Source organism: Protopterus annectens, chromosome 10.part0 (genome assembly GCF_019279795.1).
Source record: "Protopterus annectens isolate FY-2018-M chromosome 10.part0, PAN1.0, whole genome shotgun sequence".
NCBI lineage: Eukaryota > Metazoa > Chordata > Ceratodontiformes > Protopteridae > Protopterus > Protopterus annectens.
This window is the reverse complement of record NC_056744.1, coordinates 1385296305-1385315957: the sequence shown is the minus strand read 5'-3', so window position 1 is coordinate 1385315957 and position 19653 is coordinate 1385296305. Positions and strand designations below refer to the sequence as shown.

General features: G+C 43.8%; 1 protein-coding gene across 4 annotated transcripts in view; it reads left to right on the top strand.

Annotated features, from left to right (window-relative positions):
* ZNHIT6 (zinc finger HIT-type containing 6) overlaps positions 1–19653 on the top strand; it is a gene marked incomplete at its 5' end in the record, with an annotated part of 1270195 nt that overhangs the window by 651020 nt on the left and 599522 nt on the right. For all 4 annotated transcript variants that reach the window (XM_044086022.1, XM_044086023.1, XM_044086024.1 and 1 more), the window contains 1 exon segment: positions 8583–8714. In XM_044086022.1, coding sequence (XP_043941957.1) covers positions 8583–8714 — 132 coding nt within the window.

Below are 19653 nucleotides of genomic sequence, written 5' to 3'. Positions count from 1 at the left end.
ACATCCACATCCTATACCTGCTGAACAGACTACCTTGTTTGGGGACAAGTTAGTGGGGAGCTATCCCTGTGGACACTGCACTTTTTGTATTTATATAAACAAAACTACTGAATTCACAAGCAGCAACACCTCACAGATGTTTGATATTAAATGTTTTGCCAATTGTGGCAGAGACTGGGTTATCTACCTGGCAACTTGTTTTTGCTCTGCGTTCTATGTAGGGCAAACATCACAACCTGTAAAATACAGAATAAGTGAACATCTCAGTGATATTAGGACCAAACGTATTCATAATGCATTATAAAAACATACACTAACCCATTCCACTGCCAAATTTAATTTTACAATTATAGACAAAATCCAGGGACATAGAGCCAACAAAGCATCGGGATGGATTGCAAGCTTGGAGCTTTGTTTAAGCCTGGTTTAAATGAATATAATTGAATCTTTGGGTTGGACCAATTGGAATGCAACAAGCTAATTAATTAAATATATAAATGTGTGTAGAGCTGATGTATTCTAATGCACTGAGGAAGGCATTTTGCTCTGCCGAAACTGGTATGCCTATTTGTTGTTTTTTATTTTAATTATACAATAAATGTAGCCTATTTACTCCTGTTCGGTGCTGGACCCTTTTTTGCTTTCTTGACAATTTTGATTTGGCCCATGCACCTTGTCCTACATGCGTGATTTTTGAACATTCCTATCTAGATCATACTTTACCAGATATAGTTGCAGTCTCTGAGACCTGGCTAAAATCCTGCATTCCAGACTCTGAAATTCTACCCCCTGGGTTTCAAGCAGTCAGACAAGACTGCCAAAATAAGAAGGAGGAGGAGTAGCCTTAATTTACTCTAGTCTACTCTCCATCACTCCCTACCTAAATCCCATTCCTCAGTTCAATAACGCTGAGCTAGTCAGGAATACTCAGAATTAATGACAATAAAAACATTTGTATTATGGCCCTCTACATCCCCCCTGGAGACAACAGCAATACACTTGAAGAAATACTTTTATGGGGCACAAGCAATATTACACTTGAGACATACATATTAGGGGATGTGAACATTGACTGGAACAAAATTAATTCCAAAACTCCCTCCATATCTATCAATCTATTTAACTTCACACAACTTATAAATGACATCACAAGACCCAATAAAAACTATCCCCCAGGGTCCACTCTTGACTGGATGCTAGCCTCCCACCCAAATAACATGTCACACTCAGGCACCCTACCAGACTCCATGAGTGACCACTTGCCAGCCTTCATCCATAGAGCAACCCCCTCCACTCCTCATCTACACCAATACATCCAGACTCGAAACCTCACAAACTTTAACCCCACAACTTTTTCCAACTCCCTCAAACACACAAACTGGGACAGCCTAAAGACTCTTCCTCTAGATAATGCCGTAGACATTTAACTCAACCTTCTTAAATACCCTGAACTTCCAAGCCCCACCGAGAACAAAACGTATAAAACCCAACTCTGCCCCATGGCTAACTAAAGATACTAAAACACTTATGCAACAAAGAGACAAGACCTGGAAATGTTACCACCACAATAAACACCCTGACACCCTTCTGAAATATAAGCAACTCTGTATATTCAACTCCTTCTTTACCAACTCTATAGCAGAACTCACCAAGACCTTCCCAAATCACGACCCCTCCTCTACCCTCAAACCCTCTTCCCTAATCTCTACCAAAACTTCCATCCCCAGCAATCCTCCTACACTTAAACTCAAACCCATATAATCCTTATACATAAAAAACTTCTCTCCAAACTTAAGCCATGCTCCAATGCCCCTGACAATATCCCCTCACTATTCCTAAAAGTAGCAGCTGATGGTATCGCAATCCCTATCAGCATTCTCATTGATAGATCCATACAGGAATCTTATGTTCCCAAACTGTAGCGCTCTGCCTTTATCCTACCCCTCCACAAAGGTGGCAAAAATAACAACATCTCAAACTTCCGACCTACTGCCATTCTCAGCCCAATCTCAAAAATTCTTGAAAAATGCATCCACCTCCAGCTCATGTCTTTCCTTACCAATAAATGACTGTTCACCCCTACACAACATGGTTTCCGTCCTGGCCATAGTACAATAACTGCTCTTCTCTATTACCTAGACATAGTAAACCATGCCCGTGACTGGAGAAATTGTATCTGCAGTCCTTCTTGATCTCTCCAAAGCATTTAACATGGTCTCCCATTCCCACCTCCTTAAACACCTTTCTAACCTTAATCTATCTCAAAATACCTTAAACTGGTTCAGTAGCTATCTCGCTGACAGATCTCAGGCAGTGAAGTGGCAAACTGACACTTCAACCTTCCTTCCCACCCCAACCGGGGGTCCCCAAGGATCCATACTTGGTCCAATGCTCTTTAATATATTCATTAATGATTTCCATGCAGCCATCCTAAACACTAAGCACAATACGCAGATGACTCAACTCTAGTCTGCTCCGCTTCTAACCTACCAGAGCTCCAAACAAAAACTCAAATCGCCTTCTCAACTACTGAGAACTGGATGCTTCAAAACAACCTCTCCCTATATGCCAAAAATCGAAGATCCTACTTTTCTCTCCCTCTAAATCCCTCACTCTCAACAAAAACTCTTTCAAAATTATCAGCCATGCCAACTCCTCCATAGAAGTTGTTCCCTCTGCTAAAGGTCTTGGGTTACTATTGATGAACACCTAAAATTTGATACTCATTCAGCTAAATATTAAGAAAACACATCAGAAACTAGGCATGTTGTACAGAAACTCACACTTTCTCTCTCCTTCTGCAAGACAAACCCTTGCCACTACCTACTTACTACCATCACTATTGTACGGTGCTCCCCTTCTAACTAACCTATCCTCCTCTATCGCTTCCAAACTGGAAATCTGTTACAACAAAATCTCTAAATTTGCCAGTAAATCCAAATATGCCTCCCACCACTGTACATCTCTCCACCAGCTAAATTGGCTAGAACTTCCCAACTACCTCCAACTCACTAGAGCCCACAAACTAATTTTTTAAACCCACTAGATGCCCAGCTCTAACTAACATCTTACCATCTTACACCCCTCACAGAACTCTAAGATCTGCCCACCAAAATCTACTTTCTGTGTACAAACCACACCGTCCCGCTGGTCAACTTCTCCTATCATTTATTTTCTCTAGCAAAAATAATGGAATTCCCTCCCTCCCACTCTAAGAACCTCCGAAAACTTTGAACACTTAAAAACTCCATTCCCACCTCACCCAGAATTGGAAATGCAGTTGCACTCAACCCACCTAGCCCACTAATGTCCCTACTACAAGTTAATCTACTCCATACGTATTACCTAAATCAGCAGCCTCACTCTGAATATAACATAATTTAACATCTATAACTTAAATGTGTATATTGTAAATAGCTTACTAACTGTCCTCTTTCCCCCTTCTGGGGGTGATTCTCTCTACTGGCAACTCATAAAGTTTGATGCTATTTAACTAAAAGCATCCACAATTCATATCCTGAATGGTGATGTATGCACCCCACCTTTTCTAGTTCTTAACTGTTTGTCTCAAATCTATATTTTTTAAATAATGTATCCACCTATATTCACCCCTCAATGCAAAATTGTGTTTACAAATGTCAGTTTATAACTACGTTCAAATGAATAACTACATTCAAATTAATTACTATTGTTATTTTTATAACCTTGCTCTCATCATCTACTTCCTCAGTGCAACTAATCCTCTGTTCAACTTGTCCCAGTTCTAGTACATATGTATGTATGTAATGCATGTGCCACTATTTTCTGATTGTACCATAGTAAGTTTTACTATGTAATATTACTTTTTTGCTTATTGTTACTGTGTTTTATGGAGCTTTTCTCCCCAGGCCTCCACTGAAAATGGGCTCCTTGAGCCTAGTGGACCTCCCCAGTCATCAAACTGGAAATAAATAAGTTGTTATGTCTTTCGGCTTTTCCCGGTTAGGGGTCGGCACAGCGGAACTCTGGTCTGCTAATGATTGGTAGTTGATTTTTACGTGCCAAGTTACCAGCCCTGACGCACAACCTTCAACGAAGGTACGCCCATTCACACATGTCTCAGCGCAGAAGACGCTCTAGCTGAGAATCGAACTGGCAGCGTCTTACTGGGAGGCGACAACGCTACCGCAGCACCACCACTATTTTATTTATTTATTTATTTACTTATTTAAACTGGAAATAAATAAATAAAATAATAAGTGTTATGGAAAAGTAAAGTCATCAGTACTTGAGATGTACTTTGGTAATGTTGTGCTTGTTCATCACATTACTTTGTTGGAAATTTTAAGAAAGTTATTTTTTCCATAAAGGAGAAGCCCTCGTAGCAACAAACAGCTGGATTTATTTAGAGAAGCAAAGTAAGCTGGTTTGGTTTTCCTACATCTTAGGAAGGACAGGATTTTGAGCTAGCTAATGTATCTGAAATCTGCTCATTGTATTTTAGCACTAAAATGGCCCACAGGTTAAAGTTATGGTCCTAGCTAATGCATGGCAATTGAGATTTACCTTTGTGGTGGGAGTTTTATGGTAAGAAATATTACCAAAAATAAAGCAACATTCTTGTTAATGTTTTTGAAGTGTACATTTTCAACTTTGTTGAGGGAATAATGTTTATGGCTTAGACTTACTTTTAGGTGCTTCCATGAAAGAAAATCCCAAGAAGATTCTCTTCCCCAAAACTTTGCTTTTGGGTGCCATATTTGATGGAGTTAGGGTACTGTCATTGAGAATGTGTTGTGTTTGTTTCCTGTGACAGTAAATACTTGCATTTTTATAGTTTCATAGTTTGGTACTAGGCTATCTGCCCTGGGGCATTTATAAGCCTAGCCATAGTGATGTGGCTTTCGCCACCCCATGTAATGGTACAAAAGTGTACAGAATAGATTTAGAATACTGTGCCTCTGTCTAATAGTGACACAGTGAAGACCCCCTTACATAATAGAATTAGTTTACTGTGCCTCTGTCTAGTAGTGACACAGAGATAACCCCTGGGGTAAACCTACAATCTCCCATCCACTCGTCAAGATTTCTCTTGAAGAGAGTCAGTGAGGGGCTCTGCCTAACATGAACTGGGATTCTGTTCCAGAGTATGGGAAGCCTCTGAGTTATGAATCTGTCCCTCCAGCATGTCCTATTCATATTTGTGCTGAGGTTCAAATCTTTAGCTCTCGTGGTTCTGATGGATTTGGATTTTTTGAGGTGGAGCATGTCCATCAGTTCCTGATTGGACATGGCCTTGTACGTCAGGCACAGATCACCTCTGAGTAGGCGGTATGCTACTGAATAGAGTTGGAGTTTCTTTAGTCTGGCAGCATATGACATATGTTGGAGACCCTTGATCCTCTTGGTGAGGTACTTTTGGGGTCTCTCTAGCTGTTGCAAGTGCCGGGTGAGGTACATACCAAATGGGGCATTGTACTCAATCATGGGCCAGATAAGGGAGGAGTACAGGGGCACAATGACCTCCTTTGATCTGGATGTGAATCCCTTCATGATAAGGTGGGCAAGGTAGAAAGTCTTTCTAACCACTTTGGCAATGTGGGTGTCAAATGAGAGGTCACTATCGACTTGGGTCCCCAGGTCTCTGATTACTTTTTCCATATTCAGTGGGTTACCGCCTATGTGATAATTTGTGGGCACTTTGTTTTTCCCAAAGGGGATGACTATACATTTTTTGGCATTTAGTTTAAGGCCATGACTCCGGCACCAGTTGTCCGTTTCAGTGAGGCCTTTCTGTAGGATGTATGTGTCAGCTGGTGTAGCGACTATGGCGCCTAGTTTGCAGTCATCTGCGAACTTTGTCAGCCACAACCCTCCCATGTTTGCTTTCACATCTGAGAAATAAATGCCGAACAAGAGGGGTCCCAGGACAGAGACCTGTGGGACACCACTTGTCACTGGCTTTGAGTCTGACATGGCTCCAGCGATTTTGACTTTATGGGTTCTATCCTTTAGCCAGTTTGCCACCCATCTTGTGACATATGGATTTACATTTAAGCTGTTGAGCTTGTCTATGATGCCAGAGTGGGGTATTGTGTCGAAAGCTTTAGCCAAGTCCAGGTAGGCTGTATGGACTGCTTTGCCCTCGTCAATGGCTCTAGTGACTGTTTCGAAAAAGTCAGCCAGGTTTAAAAGGCAGGATCTGCCTTTTACAAAGCCGAACTGGGTGGGATCAAGTGTCTGTAAGTCCCCAATGTCTCTGTTTATTAGTTCCATAATGATTCTTTCCATAGCTTTGCAGACCAGGCTGGTTAAGCTTATGGGGGCGGTAGTTACCAGGGTCAGTAGAGGTGCCTCCTTTGTGGATTGGGACTACTGTTGCTGTACGCCAGTTTTCAGGTACATATCCTGTAGTAAGGCTAAGGTTAAATAGCATTTTTATGTGCGGGTTTAGCTCCTCTTGGAGTTCACGTAGCACCCAACCCGGGATACCGTCAGGTCCCATTGATGCTGTGTTTTTAGCTTTGCTGAGCGCGGTTCTCACCTGGACATCTGAGATGACAGGGAGGTTACATTCAGCTGGGATAAGTATTTCTTCTTTTGGGGGTGAGGGAGGGGAGAAATATGCACTGAACCTGTCTGCCAGAATGTTGGCAATATCTGTGGGTTCAGTGTGTTTTTTGTCATTGTGAACTAACTCTGAACATATCTGAGGGTTTCCGCCCAGGTTTCTAACATAGCTGAAGAAGGCCTTGTGGTTATCTTTAGTGTCCATAGCTATTTTTCTCTCAAAGTTGGCCTTGGATGTTTTTAATGAGAGAACATAGCTTTCTACTAGTGCTGATCAGAGATGCCTTCTCTTTATGGGATTTTGCTCTGTCGTGCAGTAGCTTCTTTCTTTTGTTATACAATTTGTTTATGGCTGGGGACCACCAGACAGGACACCTGCCCGTGGTGGAGAGGGTCTTGGTTTTATTTGGGATTGCATGATCCATGCATTCTTGGAGATGTCCGTAGAAAGCATTTGTGAAGGATTCTGCATTGTGGGATGTGGTTTCCACTGTCCCAGTGGGCTTAAAGAATACCATCTCAGTTTTAAGAAGTGTAAAGTCGGCTTTTGAGAAGTTTTTCACTGTAGTCTTTTGTGTTGGGGGTGGAGGTGGGATATGTATATCCAGGGTGATTAGTTTGTGGTCAGATCTCACTAGTGAAGGGTATACTTCCGGTGTGGAGCACTTTGTCCCCATGTTTGTGATGATCAGGTCTAGTATATTATCTCCCCTTGTGGGAGAGGAGACTAGCTGTTCCATTGCGTTTGAATTTATGAATTCCAGGAACCTTTGGGCTAGGGTGTTTGGGCTAGAATAATGCACCCAGTCTATGTTAGGGTAGTTGAAGTCTCCCAATATGATGGTGTTTGGTGAGACATTCATATCCTCCAATGTCTTCAGGAAGGCTGAGTGGAGTTCCTGAGATTGGAAGGGTGGTCTGTAACATGCTACCAGTTGTATAGCAGTTTTGCCTACGGTTAGTTGCACCTGGATGGTCTCTGATGCTTCATGTGTTGCCACTAACCTGGAGGTGTGGGTGTCCTTGATGAATATGGACACTCCCCCTCCCTTTTTGGTTTGGCCCGAAAAGCATGATACGAGGTATAGCCTGGTAGTGCTGGGGTGCTCTCAGGAGCCTTGAACCAGGTTTCAGTTACTGCACAGACATCGATGTCCTCCATACTGAGGAGTGCTTCGAGAGCCTGCATCTTGAGATTTAGACTTCTGGCATTGAGCGGCATTACCCTTAATTTTTTTCCATTTTTGTTTTCTAAGGAGGTGGGTTTGTCTTTTGAGCCTTGCCTAAAAAAGGCACTATGGGGGAGGCAAGAGCCTTAGCCAATATCCGGAAGCCCAGTGGTGACAGATGCAAGCCGTCCCTTGCGAAGCAGCATGGCTTGTCCAGCATGTCATGCCAAGCAGACAGACATTGGATCCCCCTAGAATGACACCAGTATTTGAGCCAATTATTAAAGCTGTCAGGTGTAATGCACTGAAGACTGTTTCTTTAGCTGAAGTTCAGATTAGTTACAGTGAAAAAGTCATTGATAATGTTCATTTTCAGATAAAAAGATAGCAGGCACACTTCTGCTTAAACATACTTATGTTTACTTATAGTTCTTTGTTCATTTTTAAAGTTTCTCAGTGAAACATTTGATAGGCTTGGAATTCTAGTCCTGATGAAGCTCCCTACAGTCCTCAAATACATCCACGGTAAGGCTTCTGGTTCTCCTTGAGCAAACCCACTGGTAGGTTCCTAGTACTCAAGTAGACCTGCATGTCTTTCAGTGATGCTTCTGGCACTTAGCTGCTTCTGGTCAGGGTCCACCAGAGTATTCACTGTTGGCATTGAAATCCTTTTCTGTGAGGCAAATGTCTCTAACATTGTGGGCTTCCAGTTCTCCTTCCAACAGTCTTTCTTTAGGACAGTCATATTGTATAGTGCTAATTAAAGAGTATTACAAGATGTTATGTATACACTGTCGGATGTTAGATTTATGGTTTTAGTAGTATTTCCTGTCTTGATATGTCTGATTTGTGTACATGTTTCAGAGGATCTTATTTCTGATGCTCAAATGGCAGAAGGTAACTGGCAAATGGAAACAAGGGATAAAAACAGGACTTCTGAGCCCAACAGCATGGAAAAGGTAACAAGAGAAAAATCACAGACAGATGACTTCAAAGGTAATAAAAATGAAGAAAATAATCTGCAAATATTTATACTGATGAGTTGTGAAATCCACTCTGCTGAGTTTACTGCAAATTCCACCTTTGCGAAGAATCCTATCCAATGAACCCTCAAGTTTTGCATTTCGTGAACTGAACCTCAGTTGTGTTTTGTTAATTATGCACTGACCATATAAAATGCATCAAAATAACCAATTTTCATAGAAAAAAATGCTGATGTTGTCAGTCTTCATTTATCCTTGACTTTTGCATACGGTTCCAATCCTCAGAACCGACTCTGCCATTATACAGCTCACACAAACCAAAAACTCACTAGCTAAGTCTCTACCCACAACACCTCTCTCCAGATTGCCCCAGATCCCATTTGCTGCAGGAAGTGTACCTTCAAGCTTTTGGTGCTCGCCCATCTACTACTTGGATTAATCCTCCTGCTTGCCGACCTTATCAAATTGATCACGCAGTGGGCTTGGAAGGCCCCTGACTCCATATAACCGATCCTCAGCAGACTGGACAGAATTCTTTCAGCATAAGAAGACCACCAGCACTGGGCTAAGGGGTTAGCAATAGATGCCATGGTGGCTGGTGCGCCATTAAGAAGGAACTTGCAGAATTGAGTTCCACTGTTCATCTCCCTAATCGAGAGTCCAGGGTGATGGACAGATTAAAATGTGAGTATATGCGTTATTGACCTTCGCTTTCAGGTTCTTGAATTTTATGGCACATTTTACTAGACTCCAGAGGGATCTGATCAAATAGTTATCAGATACCCTTGCAGGAGCTGTGTCTGAGAAGGTCCAAGATGCGACATGCCTGCATGTGCTTATGTGAGTTTGTGGAGCCATTTAAGTCTTCTTTCATCAATGTTCCTTTTGATGGATTTCCTTGTTCAGCCCAAAGTCAGTGAAACATTAGCCAGTTGCGAAAATGATGGAAAGACCCTGTCTGCAGTGGGCATACGTTTTCCTGCTCCCCAACTGTCTTATTCTAGGAACCAGAGGAGAGGTAAGATTTGATTCAAAAAGTCCCAAATGGCTTTTCAGGACATATGGCAGTAGCTCCCCTCGGGGCAGGGGGGAGAAGCTCCAATGGAAGACACCAACCTAGTGGCAGGGGTGGCCCACAAAATCAGGGTTCCAGAGATTCTTTTTCTGGGAAACCCTACCAGCGCTCCTGAAGGGGGGCCCAATTGCTTACCTCTGGAAGCAGTCATGGGAAGATTCTCCTAACACTTGTGGGCCTTGTGGCAGATAACTGCTTGGGTGCAAAAAATCTTTGCCAGAGGTTACCACATTCCCTTTACTCTCATTCCAAGATCATAAAAGACTCCCTAATGATCCACTCAATCAGAGGGGTCAAGCAGCTCTGGAAATTCAAGAGCTGCTAGAAAAAAAAAAGTCGTCCAAGAAGTCCCACCAGACCAGGTAGGATCCAGATTTTACTCAAGGTTATTTTTGGTGCCAAAAAAGACAGGGGACACAAGACCAATTTTAGATCACAGCCTTCTGAAAAAGTTTGCTCAGCAAGCAAAATTCCATATGGTCACAGTACAGTCAATCCTGCCCTTCTTGGAGGAAGATGATTGGATGTGCTGTATTGATCTTTTGTATGTGTATTTCCACATAAAAATGGACAAGTGGTCCAGAAAGTTTCTCCTTTTTCGGCTAGGAGCCAGTCATTTTCAGTTCAGAGTGCTGCCCTTTGGCCTCACCACAGCCCCCAGGGTGTTCACCCAGGTGTTTGGCAGCAGTCACAGCTCACTTGAGACTGCATGGATTCCAGGTGTTACTCTATCTAGACGACTGGTTCATCACCGCTCCCACCAGGCATCTACTGCGTCAAGCAACAGAGTTCGTTCTTCGCCTGTTTGCTTGTCTGGGCATTACAGTGAACCAATCAAAATCTCAACTAAGTCCAACTCAAGATCTGGAGTTCATAGGAGCCTGTCTAAATGCCACCACTTGTACAGCTTCCCTTCCTCTACACAGGCTGCAGAAGAAAAGATCCCAAGTGCAAGCCATTCTCTCCAACAACAAGATTCCTGCACTTTTAGTTCTTCAAGCTGTAGGGTCAATGGCAGCAGGCATCACTTTAGTTCTGCTAGCAAGATTTCATATGAGACTACTTCAGTGGCTTTTGGAAAACCAATGGTACATCATAATACATCCAGTGACGCATCCCATTTTAATCACCAGTCGCTGCAAGAAGGATTTATCCTGGTGGATGAAATCCGAAGAAATTCTCTTAGGCTGTCCCTTTGTTCCACCTGAGCCCAAGGCCATAGTGACCACAGATGCCTCCCAGATGGGGTGGGGGGCATTACTGGGGAAGAACAGTCCAAAGCACTTGGTCCCCAATATCAGTGTTCTGGAACTGAGCTCTTAGAGTGTGGCAATGGGTGATATCTTCCATCTGCTTTCTAATAGCAACACACATCCTGGGGAGCTCAAACGTGATAATGGACAAACTGAGCAGGTGCATTCTCCTGCCTCACGAGTGCTCTCTCAACCCCAGAGTGACTAAGGAGATTTTCTGTCACTGTGGCCAGCCTTGCTGCGACCTATTTGGATCACCCTCAACAAAGTGCATCAGCAACTTTGCCATAATCCCCCTTCAGGGGGATTCCCCGAGAGATGCTCTTCTTCACAATTGGCCCTTGGGTCTACTCCCAAGCCTTTCCCCCTTCTCACTGATTCCTCTCTTCTTAAAGAAAGCCAGCAGTTTGAGAAGCAAAGTGATCCTCATTGCACCCTTGTGGCCTTAACAAGTTTGGTTCCCCATTCTGTTTCTCATCTAATACACCATATGTAGATCCTGGACCCAGTTCTGGCTCTACTATCTCATCCACAGGGACTGGTGCACCCCAATGTTATCTTCTCAGTCCAGAAAATTTTACCGGCTGCCTATAGACCTTCCATCAGGAAATTGTACCACAGCAAGTGAAAAAGGTTTTCTATTTGGGTGCAAAATAATGGTCTTAACCCCTTCTCTGCATCATTTGAAAAGGTTTTGGTGTTTTTGGCTACGCTTTTCGAACAAAGAGCTTTGGCTTCTACTGTAACGGTCCAACTAGCTGCTGTTTCCAATTTCCACAATGACTTTAAAGACCATTCGCTAAAGTCCCTTAAATTGTGTAAAGTGTTAATTGAAAGGAGCCCTGCAGTTGAAACCATCGTATAAAGACCCTCTAGCTCCTTGTGACCTGACTGTGGATGTTCTTCGTGTTTCACTGTTGCAGTCATTACATTTGGTTAATGTGCTGGCAGGGTGCCCTCAGTCGGCCTGATTAACAAAGTCTTGGCTCCTGCGTCGGTTGCTGGCCCCTTCTTCCATGACATCAGGTTGTCAGGGGTATAAAACCTGCATCCGGCACCATTACATCCATCTTTCTTGCCGTGCGGTGCCCGAAGCAGAAGCAGTTCGCAAGTGCCGGTCGGCCGACTTCTGAAATTTTCGTTTTCGAGTTTCAGAACCGAAGTCTTCAACTTAAAGCTAAGTACCCCGTTGGGGAACCTTTTCTTGCTCCTTACTGATGTTAGTAAAAGTTAATAATTGCATTACTTGTGGAAAGCAAATACCTCACAAAGATTTTCATTCGTACTGCATTCCTTGCCTAGCCCTGACCACGATGTACCTTGCTGTCGGTTTTGTGCTTTATTTAATCAGCGCACTGTCTGTCGTCGGAACATTTATGCCTCTAAATGTTTTGGTTCTCAGTTTAATTATCCAGAAATGTCGTCTGTTAGCCATCCGACTACCGGGATTCTGAAAAATGCAAAGATAAAGACAGAGACGGGCCGCCGAGGTCCAAAACTGCCGACGATGCTTCTCCTAAGCCAGTCGCCAGTTCACCAGTACTCAGGGAGGCACTTTCGCAGCCCCTGATACCCGCTACTTCTGATTCGCAGATCTCTACTGAGACCCATTCAGAGTCCGGTATGCCGCAAGAGGCTTCACCTATGGAACCCAAGGATGTCTCTACCTTGGATGGGTCCGGAGCCACTGTGCTGGCACCAGCTTTTGAGGGTATATTCAGGCCTACAGACTTTCATATTAAATCGACTCCACCTTCGTTACTAAGGCCTAAATCTCGATCTATGTCTAAAAAATGGCACCCAGGCCACATGTTCAGGCCCCTTTGCCTAAAAAACAAATGATCAAAATGGCTGAAGATCTAATTACTCTAATCAGGGGTAGTCAAACCCCCCCCCCCCTCTAAGAGGCCTAGTGCTGAGCTTAATTATGAATCTTCTGATGAGGTTTCTGTTTCTTCTGATTCTTTTAATGACCTGGATTTGTCCATTCCTACTTATGAGGATTTTGATGCAGAGGATTCCATTCCCACTGCTTCCCCTCCTGAAGATTTTTCTTTTGGGGAAACTTTACATACCTTAAGGGAGCATTTCCACTGGGAAAGTCAGGAATGTTTTGATTCAAAAAAGAGGCTTAGGGATTTCTTCCTTCTACCTCAGCATAGGCCCTTGGCTATACCTCTTGTACTAGACATTGTTGATGTGTTTTCGGAATCCAGTATGGCCCCTGATTCCCTTCCTCCGGCTCCTAGTAAACCTGACAGATACTACAGGGTTCATGAGTCCCACAAGTTCCTTTTCAAAAATCCTGTTGCAGATCCAGAAACCATTTCACAGGGGCCCAGGGGCATTAAGGCTTCTACTGCTAAAAATCCTTCCCCTTCTGATAGAGACTCTAGGGTGCTGGATAGATGGGGTAAGAAAGTTTATATTTCTGCAACCTTGGCATTCAGGGCTTTAAACTGCCAATTTCATATGTTAAAATATCAACAGCATGTTATTGGACTGCTTAAACAGAAAATGATGTTTCCTGACTGTGTGGAGAATAAAGATTTACAGGATTTATTGCATTCTGCTGAACAAGTTGGAAAACATACTTTGCATTGTGGTTTTGATTCTTTCGAAGCCTCCTGCATTGCTCCTGTTACTGGGTCTGTGCTTAGAAGGCATGCTTGCCTGGTCATGTTAAAACAAAATTGTTGGATGCTCCTTTAAATCAGGACCGTCTGTTTGGCAATAAGACTGAAGAAGTTCTAAAAAAGATGGAAGATAAAGCTAAATCTATGCAAACTGTTAAAGATTTCTTACAAGTGCAACCTCCAAGATTTAGTAGGCACTGGCCTACTAAGAATTGGTCTTTTCCAGCTCCTTCCAGATCCTCTCAAGCCAAACCCAGACACTCCAAAAGCACCAGGTTTCAGTCCCAGGGGACTCTCAGAACTAAGCAATGGGGGGGGCCTCCACTTCCAAATCTGAAAATAATAAGACACCCCCCTATGGTAAACAGTCTCAATGACTTCCTTTTAAAATTACCAAGCACTTACCTTTTAGCCGCCCCTTTGGGGGGAAAGTTTGCTCTTCATGCAAAGAACTGGGAACTCATAACCCAGGACAAATGGGTTTTAAGTATAGTGTCCCAGGGATGCAGATTTCATGTCCACAGGTTGCCAACACCAAACGGGTGGCCAGACCTGCCTCCAAATCAGTGTGCAGAGGCTCAAAAACAAGTACTTTCCCTCTTAAACATGGGGGCTACTCAACCAGTACCAGAAGAGGAAAAGGGACAAGGTTTCTATTCCAGGCTCTTTCTGGTACCCAGAAAAGACAAATCATGGCATCCAGTTCTGGACCTGTCTACTTTAAACACCTTTCTGGACATTTCAAAATTCAAGATGCTGACTCTTCACCAGTTACTTCCTATGCTAGGCAAAGATGCCTGGTTGACAACTTTAGATTTAAAAGAAGCATACCTGCACATCCCAATCCAGGAATTTTGCAGAAGATACTGCTTGCATTATCAGTTCTCTGCACTGCCCTTTGGCTTGTCTACTGCGCCCAGGGTATTCACAAAGTGCCTGGCTCCAGTTATTGCATTTTGCAGGCAAAGAAATATTCAAATATATCCATACCTGGATGATTGTCTAATTCAGGCAGAAAACTAGGGTGTACATGTCCTTCATGGATGCATCTGCAGTCATAACAAGTGGGTTGTCCTGTCGTCAGGCAGCCCTGCAGTCGGCCGGATTCCAAAGTCCGGGTCCGGCTTCGGCTGATGTCGCACTCCACCTGACGTCATCTCTGTTGGTCTTCGGGTATAAAAGCATCAGCCGACGCCATTTTCCCAGTCTTTCTTGCCGCGTGGCGCCCGAAGCAGAAGCTGTTCGCAAGTGCCTGTCGGTCGGATCCAGAGATTACTTCTACCGAATACTACTTCGAAGACTTCTAAAGCTATACTACTTCGAAGACTTCTAAAGCTAAGTACCCCGTTGGGGACTCTTTCTTGCCTCAGCCGATGTCAGAAAAAGTTAACAATTGTTTAACCTGTGGGAAACAAATACCTCATAAAGATTTCCACTCTTACTGTCTGCCTTGTTTAGGCCCAGCCCACGACGTAGCAGCCTGTTCGGCCTGTGCCTCTTTCAACCGACGAACGCTTAGGCGTCGGTCGGAGTTTGCAGAACAGTTTTTCGGTACTGATTTTGCGTACATTATGCCGTCGGATCCTCCGACTACCCAGTCTTCCAAAAAACGCAAAGATAAAGACCGACACTCGCGGTCCGCGGTTTCGGCCGAAACCACGGTAAAGCAAACCGCGAGTGTCTCGGTTTCGGCCGAAACCGAGAAAACTGATCTAAGCACAGCTGAACCTATTCTTACTACTGAGGCCCCTGCTACAACTCTTGAATCGACCTCAGAATTTTTACCCACTACGGTGGTTGACTTATCAGACACCATCCCTTGGATGTCTCTACCCCAGCACGTGGTGCTGCTAGGCCTCCAGCAGCCATGTCCATTAAGGCCTTCGCCAGGGCTAAAGCAGCCAAGACTACTAAATCAGTGCCTGTTAAACCCCCACATCCAGGCCCTCTTCTAGTTCTCAAATGCTTTCTTTGGCAAAAGATTTAATTTCTTTAATTAGAGGATCTCAATCTCACCCAGACAGGGCCTCTCAGCCCCCAGAGAAGAGACCTAGGGCAGAGCCCCCTGAGCCAGTGTCTTCTGATGATTCTGCTGATGAATCAGACATAACTGACCAGCCAGAGGCTCCCTTCTCCAATTTTGAAGATTCTGATGCTGAAGAATCCATTCCTGCTGCTTCCCCACCAGAAGAATTCTCCTTTGGGGAAACCTTGCATGCCATGCGAGAACAGTTCCAATGGCAGCAACAGGATTTTTCAGACTCCAGAAAAAGACTTAGAACCTTTCTGCACCTCCCACAGCACAGGCCCTTAGCTATACCTCCTGTTCTATCTGTGGTGGATGATGCTTTTAATGATGTTTGCTCCGCTCCAGATTCTTTACCCCAGCCCCTGCCAAACCAGACAGATTTTACAGGGTGCCAGATACTCATCACCACCTTTACAAGGCCCCACTTGCAGACCCAGAAACTATATCCCAGGGTCCCAAGGCAGTAGCCGCGACCACAGCTAAAAACCCTATTCCTTCTGAAAGGGAAGCAAGGTCATTAGACAGATGGGGTAAAAAGGTCTACACTTCAGCTACTCTCTCAGCTAGAGCTTTAAACTGTCAGTTTCACATGATACAATACCAAGAGTTTATGCTTGATCAGTTAACTAAAACCTAACCACTGATGAATCTCTTGATAAGAAATATGTATTAGAGATGGTAAATAACATACAACAGGTTAGCAACCATTCCTTAAAATGTGGCTATGATGCACTGGAGGCTTCATTTAGATCAGCCATGACAGGCACAGTGATAAGAAGGCATGCATGGCTAAAGGAACAAGCTTTACCGGATCATGTTAAAGCCAAGTTGCTAGATGCTCCTATGGACAAGACAAGTTTGTTTGGTACACCTGCCCAGCAGGTTATGAAGAAAATGGAAGAAAAGGCAAAATCTGTTCAAACTGTTAAAGATTTCTTGCAGGTTCAACGCCCAAGGTTTAGCAGGAACTGGCCTGCCAAAAATTGGTCCTTTCCTGACTCCACAAAATTTCAAAGGGGCAGGAATAGACGTTCCAGAGGCAGAAACCAACCCAGAGGAGGTGCCTACAGAGGACGACAGTGGCAAGGTAACAACAGAGGCACAGACACAGCCACTGCCACTACATCAGCACAACCACAGTGACTTAATCCTAACTCTGCCTACCAGGGAACAAATAGCAGCTCCTCTAGGCGGAAAGTTAACCTTATTTTCAAAGAACTGGCACTACATAACAAAAGACAAGTGGATTTTACAAACCATAGATCAAGGTTACGGTTTCAGTTCCACACTTTACCAGTCAAAAGAGGAATGCCAAATCTACCTCCAAATCAAAAAACAGAGGCTCTACGCCAGATAATGGAGTTAGCCAACATGAGAGCTGTGGAAAGAGTGCCAACAGCAGAACAAGGAAAGGGGTTCTATTCCAGACTATTCCTAGTTCCAAGAAAGGAAAAAGTTGGAGACCAATTCTCGATCTGTCCACCTTAAATACATACATCATTGTCCCAAAATTCAAAATGCTGACCCTACAGCAACTTCTTCCCATGCTGGGCAAGGAGTCTTGGCTGGTAACTCTAGATCTCAAGGAGGCATACCTGCACGTCCCCATTCGACCAATCTGCAGAAGATACCTCAGATTTCTTGCAGGATCAGAGCACTATCAATTCTCAGCATTGCCCTTTGGCTTATCTACTGCGCCCAGAGTATTCACAAAATGCCTGGCATCAGTAATCGCCCATTGCAGACTACAGGGAATTCAAATTTACCCATACCTGGACGACTGCCTGCTACAAGGGGACAACAAAAGCAAGCTGACAACAGATTTACAAAGGGTCATTTACTTGCTACAAGGACTGGGATACACAGTCAATTTACAAAAGTCAAGGCTGATACCATCCCAAACAAGGACATTCTTGGGCTGAATTGGACACAGTACAACAAATGGCATTCCTGACTACAGAAAAACAAAAGAACTTCCACTTTACTTCTTGGCACTAACAAAACTGAACAAGTTAACAGCAAGAAAATTTCTGCAGGCCTTGGGCTTCATGGCATCATGCATAATCTTGGTCCCATTTGCCAGACTACATATGAGGAAACTACAGTGGTACCTAAAGAATTTATGGTCCCAACACAGACACAGTCTAGAAACAGAAATCCCACTAATTCCATGCTTAAAACAGGAGTTCCTATGGTGGGCTCAGGCATGCCAGTCAAACCCAGGCCTACCCTTTCGCAGATGTCAACCAAGCCAGACCATCACAACAGACGCTTCAGACCTAGGATGGGGGCCCACATGCTGGACAAATGCGTGCAAGGATTGTGGACACAGGATCAACTTCACCTGCACATCAATCTAAAAGAAATGCTGGCAGTAAAACTGGCAATCCAAAAGTTCAAACCATTCCTCAAAGAGGGCCAGTTGATGATAAGGACAGACAACACCACAGTCATGTGGTACATCAACAAACAGGGAGGCACTCATTCATACCCCTATGCAGAATGACCTTGGAGCTGTGGACCCTGGCACTCAGCTACAACATTCAGTTACAGGCAATATTTGTACCGGGAAAGACAATACTCTAGCAGACATATTCAGCAGAACCACGGATGCCCACGAATGGAAACTGCACCCGGACATCTTCAAGACCATCTCAAAGAAATGGGGAATGCCACAGATAGACCTATTCGCATCACCTCTCAATCACCAGCTCAAAAATTCTGCACAAGGACATTCCATCCACTAGCATGGAAAGTGGACTCACTCTCCTTCAACTGGAAAGGCCTAACAGCATATGCATTCCCACCTCTTCCTTTGATACACAAGGTACTACTAAAAATCAAGGAAGAACGTCCAAGGATAATCCTGATAGCCCCAAACTGGCCAAGACAACACTGGTACCCACTACTGAAGAGCATGTCTCGAACAATATGTGGCCAATACCCTGATGCCTTTGATGTTAACTCAGAACAACTACAGCATCATACATCCAAACCTAAAACGCTACAACTGACTGCATGGAACATCACATAGCAGCAGCTAATCCAGAACTTTCTCAAAGAGTTAAAGACATTATTCTTGAAGCACGCAGACCTTCAACAAGAAGGAACTATGCTGGAAAATGGAAAAGGTTTGTCATTTGGAGTACCGAAGAGGAAAAGATGTGTCAAACATAGATATGCCTAACATTCTGGAGTATCTGGCCGAACTTCTTCATTCAGGCCTGTCCTACTCCTCCATCAAGATACATACATCAGCTATTTCAGCAGAATACAGCTTTGATCCACCTGTTTTTTCGCACCCTTTGCTCAGGCAGTTCCTCAGAGGAATCAAGAATGTAAAACCTCCAAGGAAACCACCATTACCAGCTTGGGATTTAAACTTTGTGCTAGAAAAGTTGACACTATCACCCTTTGAACCAGCAGCAACAGCAGACCTACAACACCTGTCATGGAAAACTGCTTTCCTACTGGCAATTACTTCAGCAAGGAGGGTTTCAGAACTACAGGCCTTAATGGCAGTGCAACCCTTCCTAATCTTCCACCAAGATAGAGTGTCCATGAGGACTAATCCTACATTTATGCCCAAGGTGGTATCCAGAGTATCTTTGAACCAGGCAATCCACCTACCTACCTTCTTTCCCAACCCACAAAACAGAGGGGAAAGAATACTGCATACCTTGGATGTACATAGACAGCTACGCTACTACTTGGACAGAACAAAAATAGCAGAAAGACTGACCAACTTTTTGTAGCCTATGCAACAGGAAGGGAAGGAAAAGCTATTTCCAAACAGACAATCTCCAAATGGATAAGAAATTGCATACGATACTGTTACTCCTTCCATGGAAAACCAATTCCACAGAACATAAGACCTCATTCTACAAGAGCAACAGCCACTACCACAGCCTTCTTACGAGGAGTGGCAACCAAAGACATTATTGAGGCGGCTACTTGGA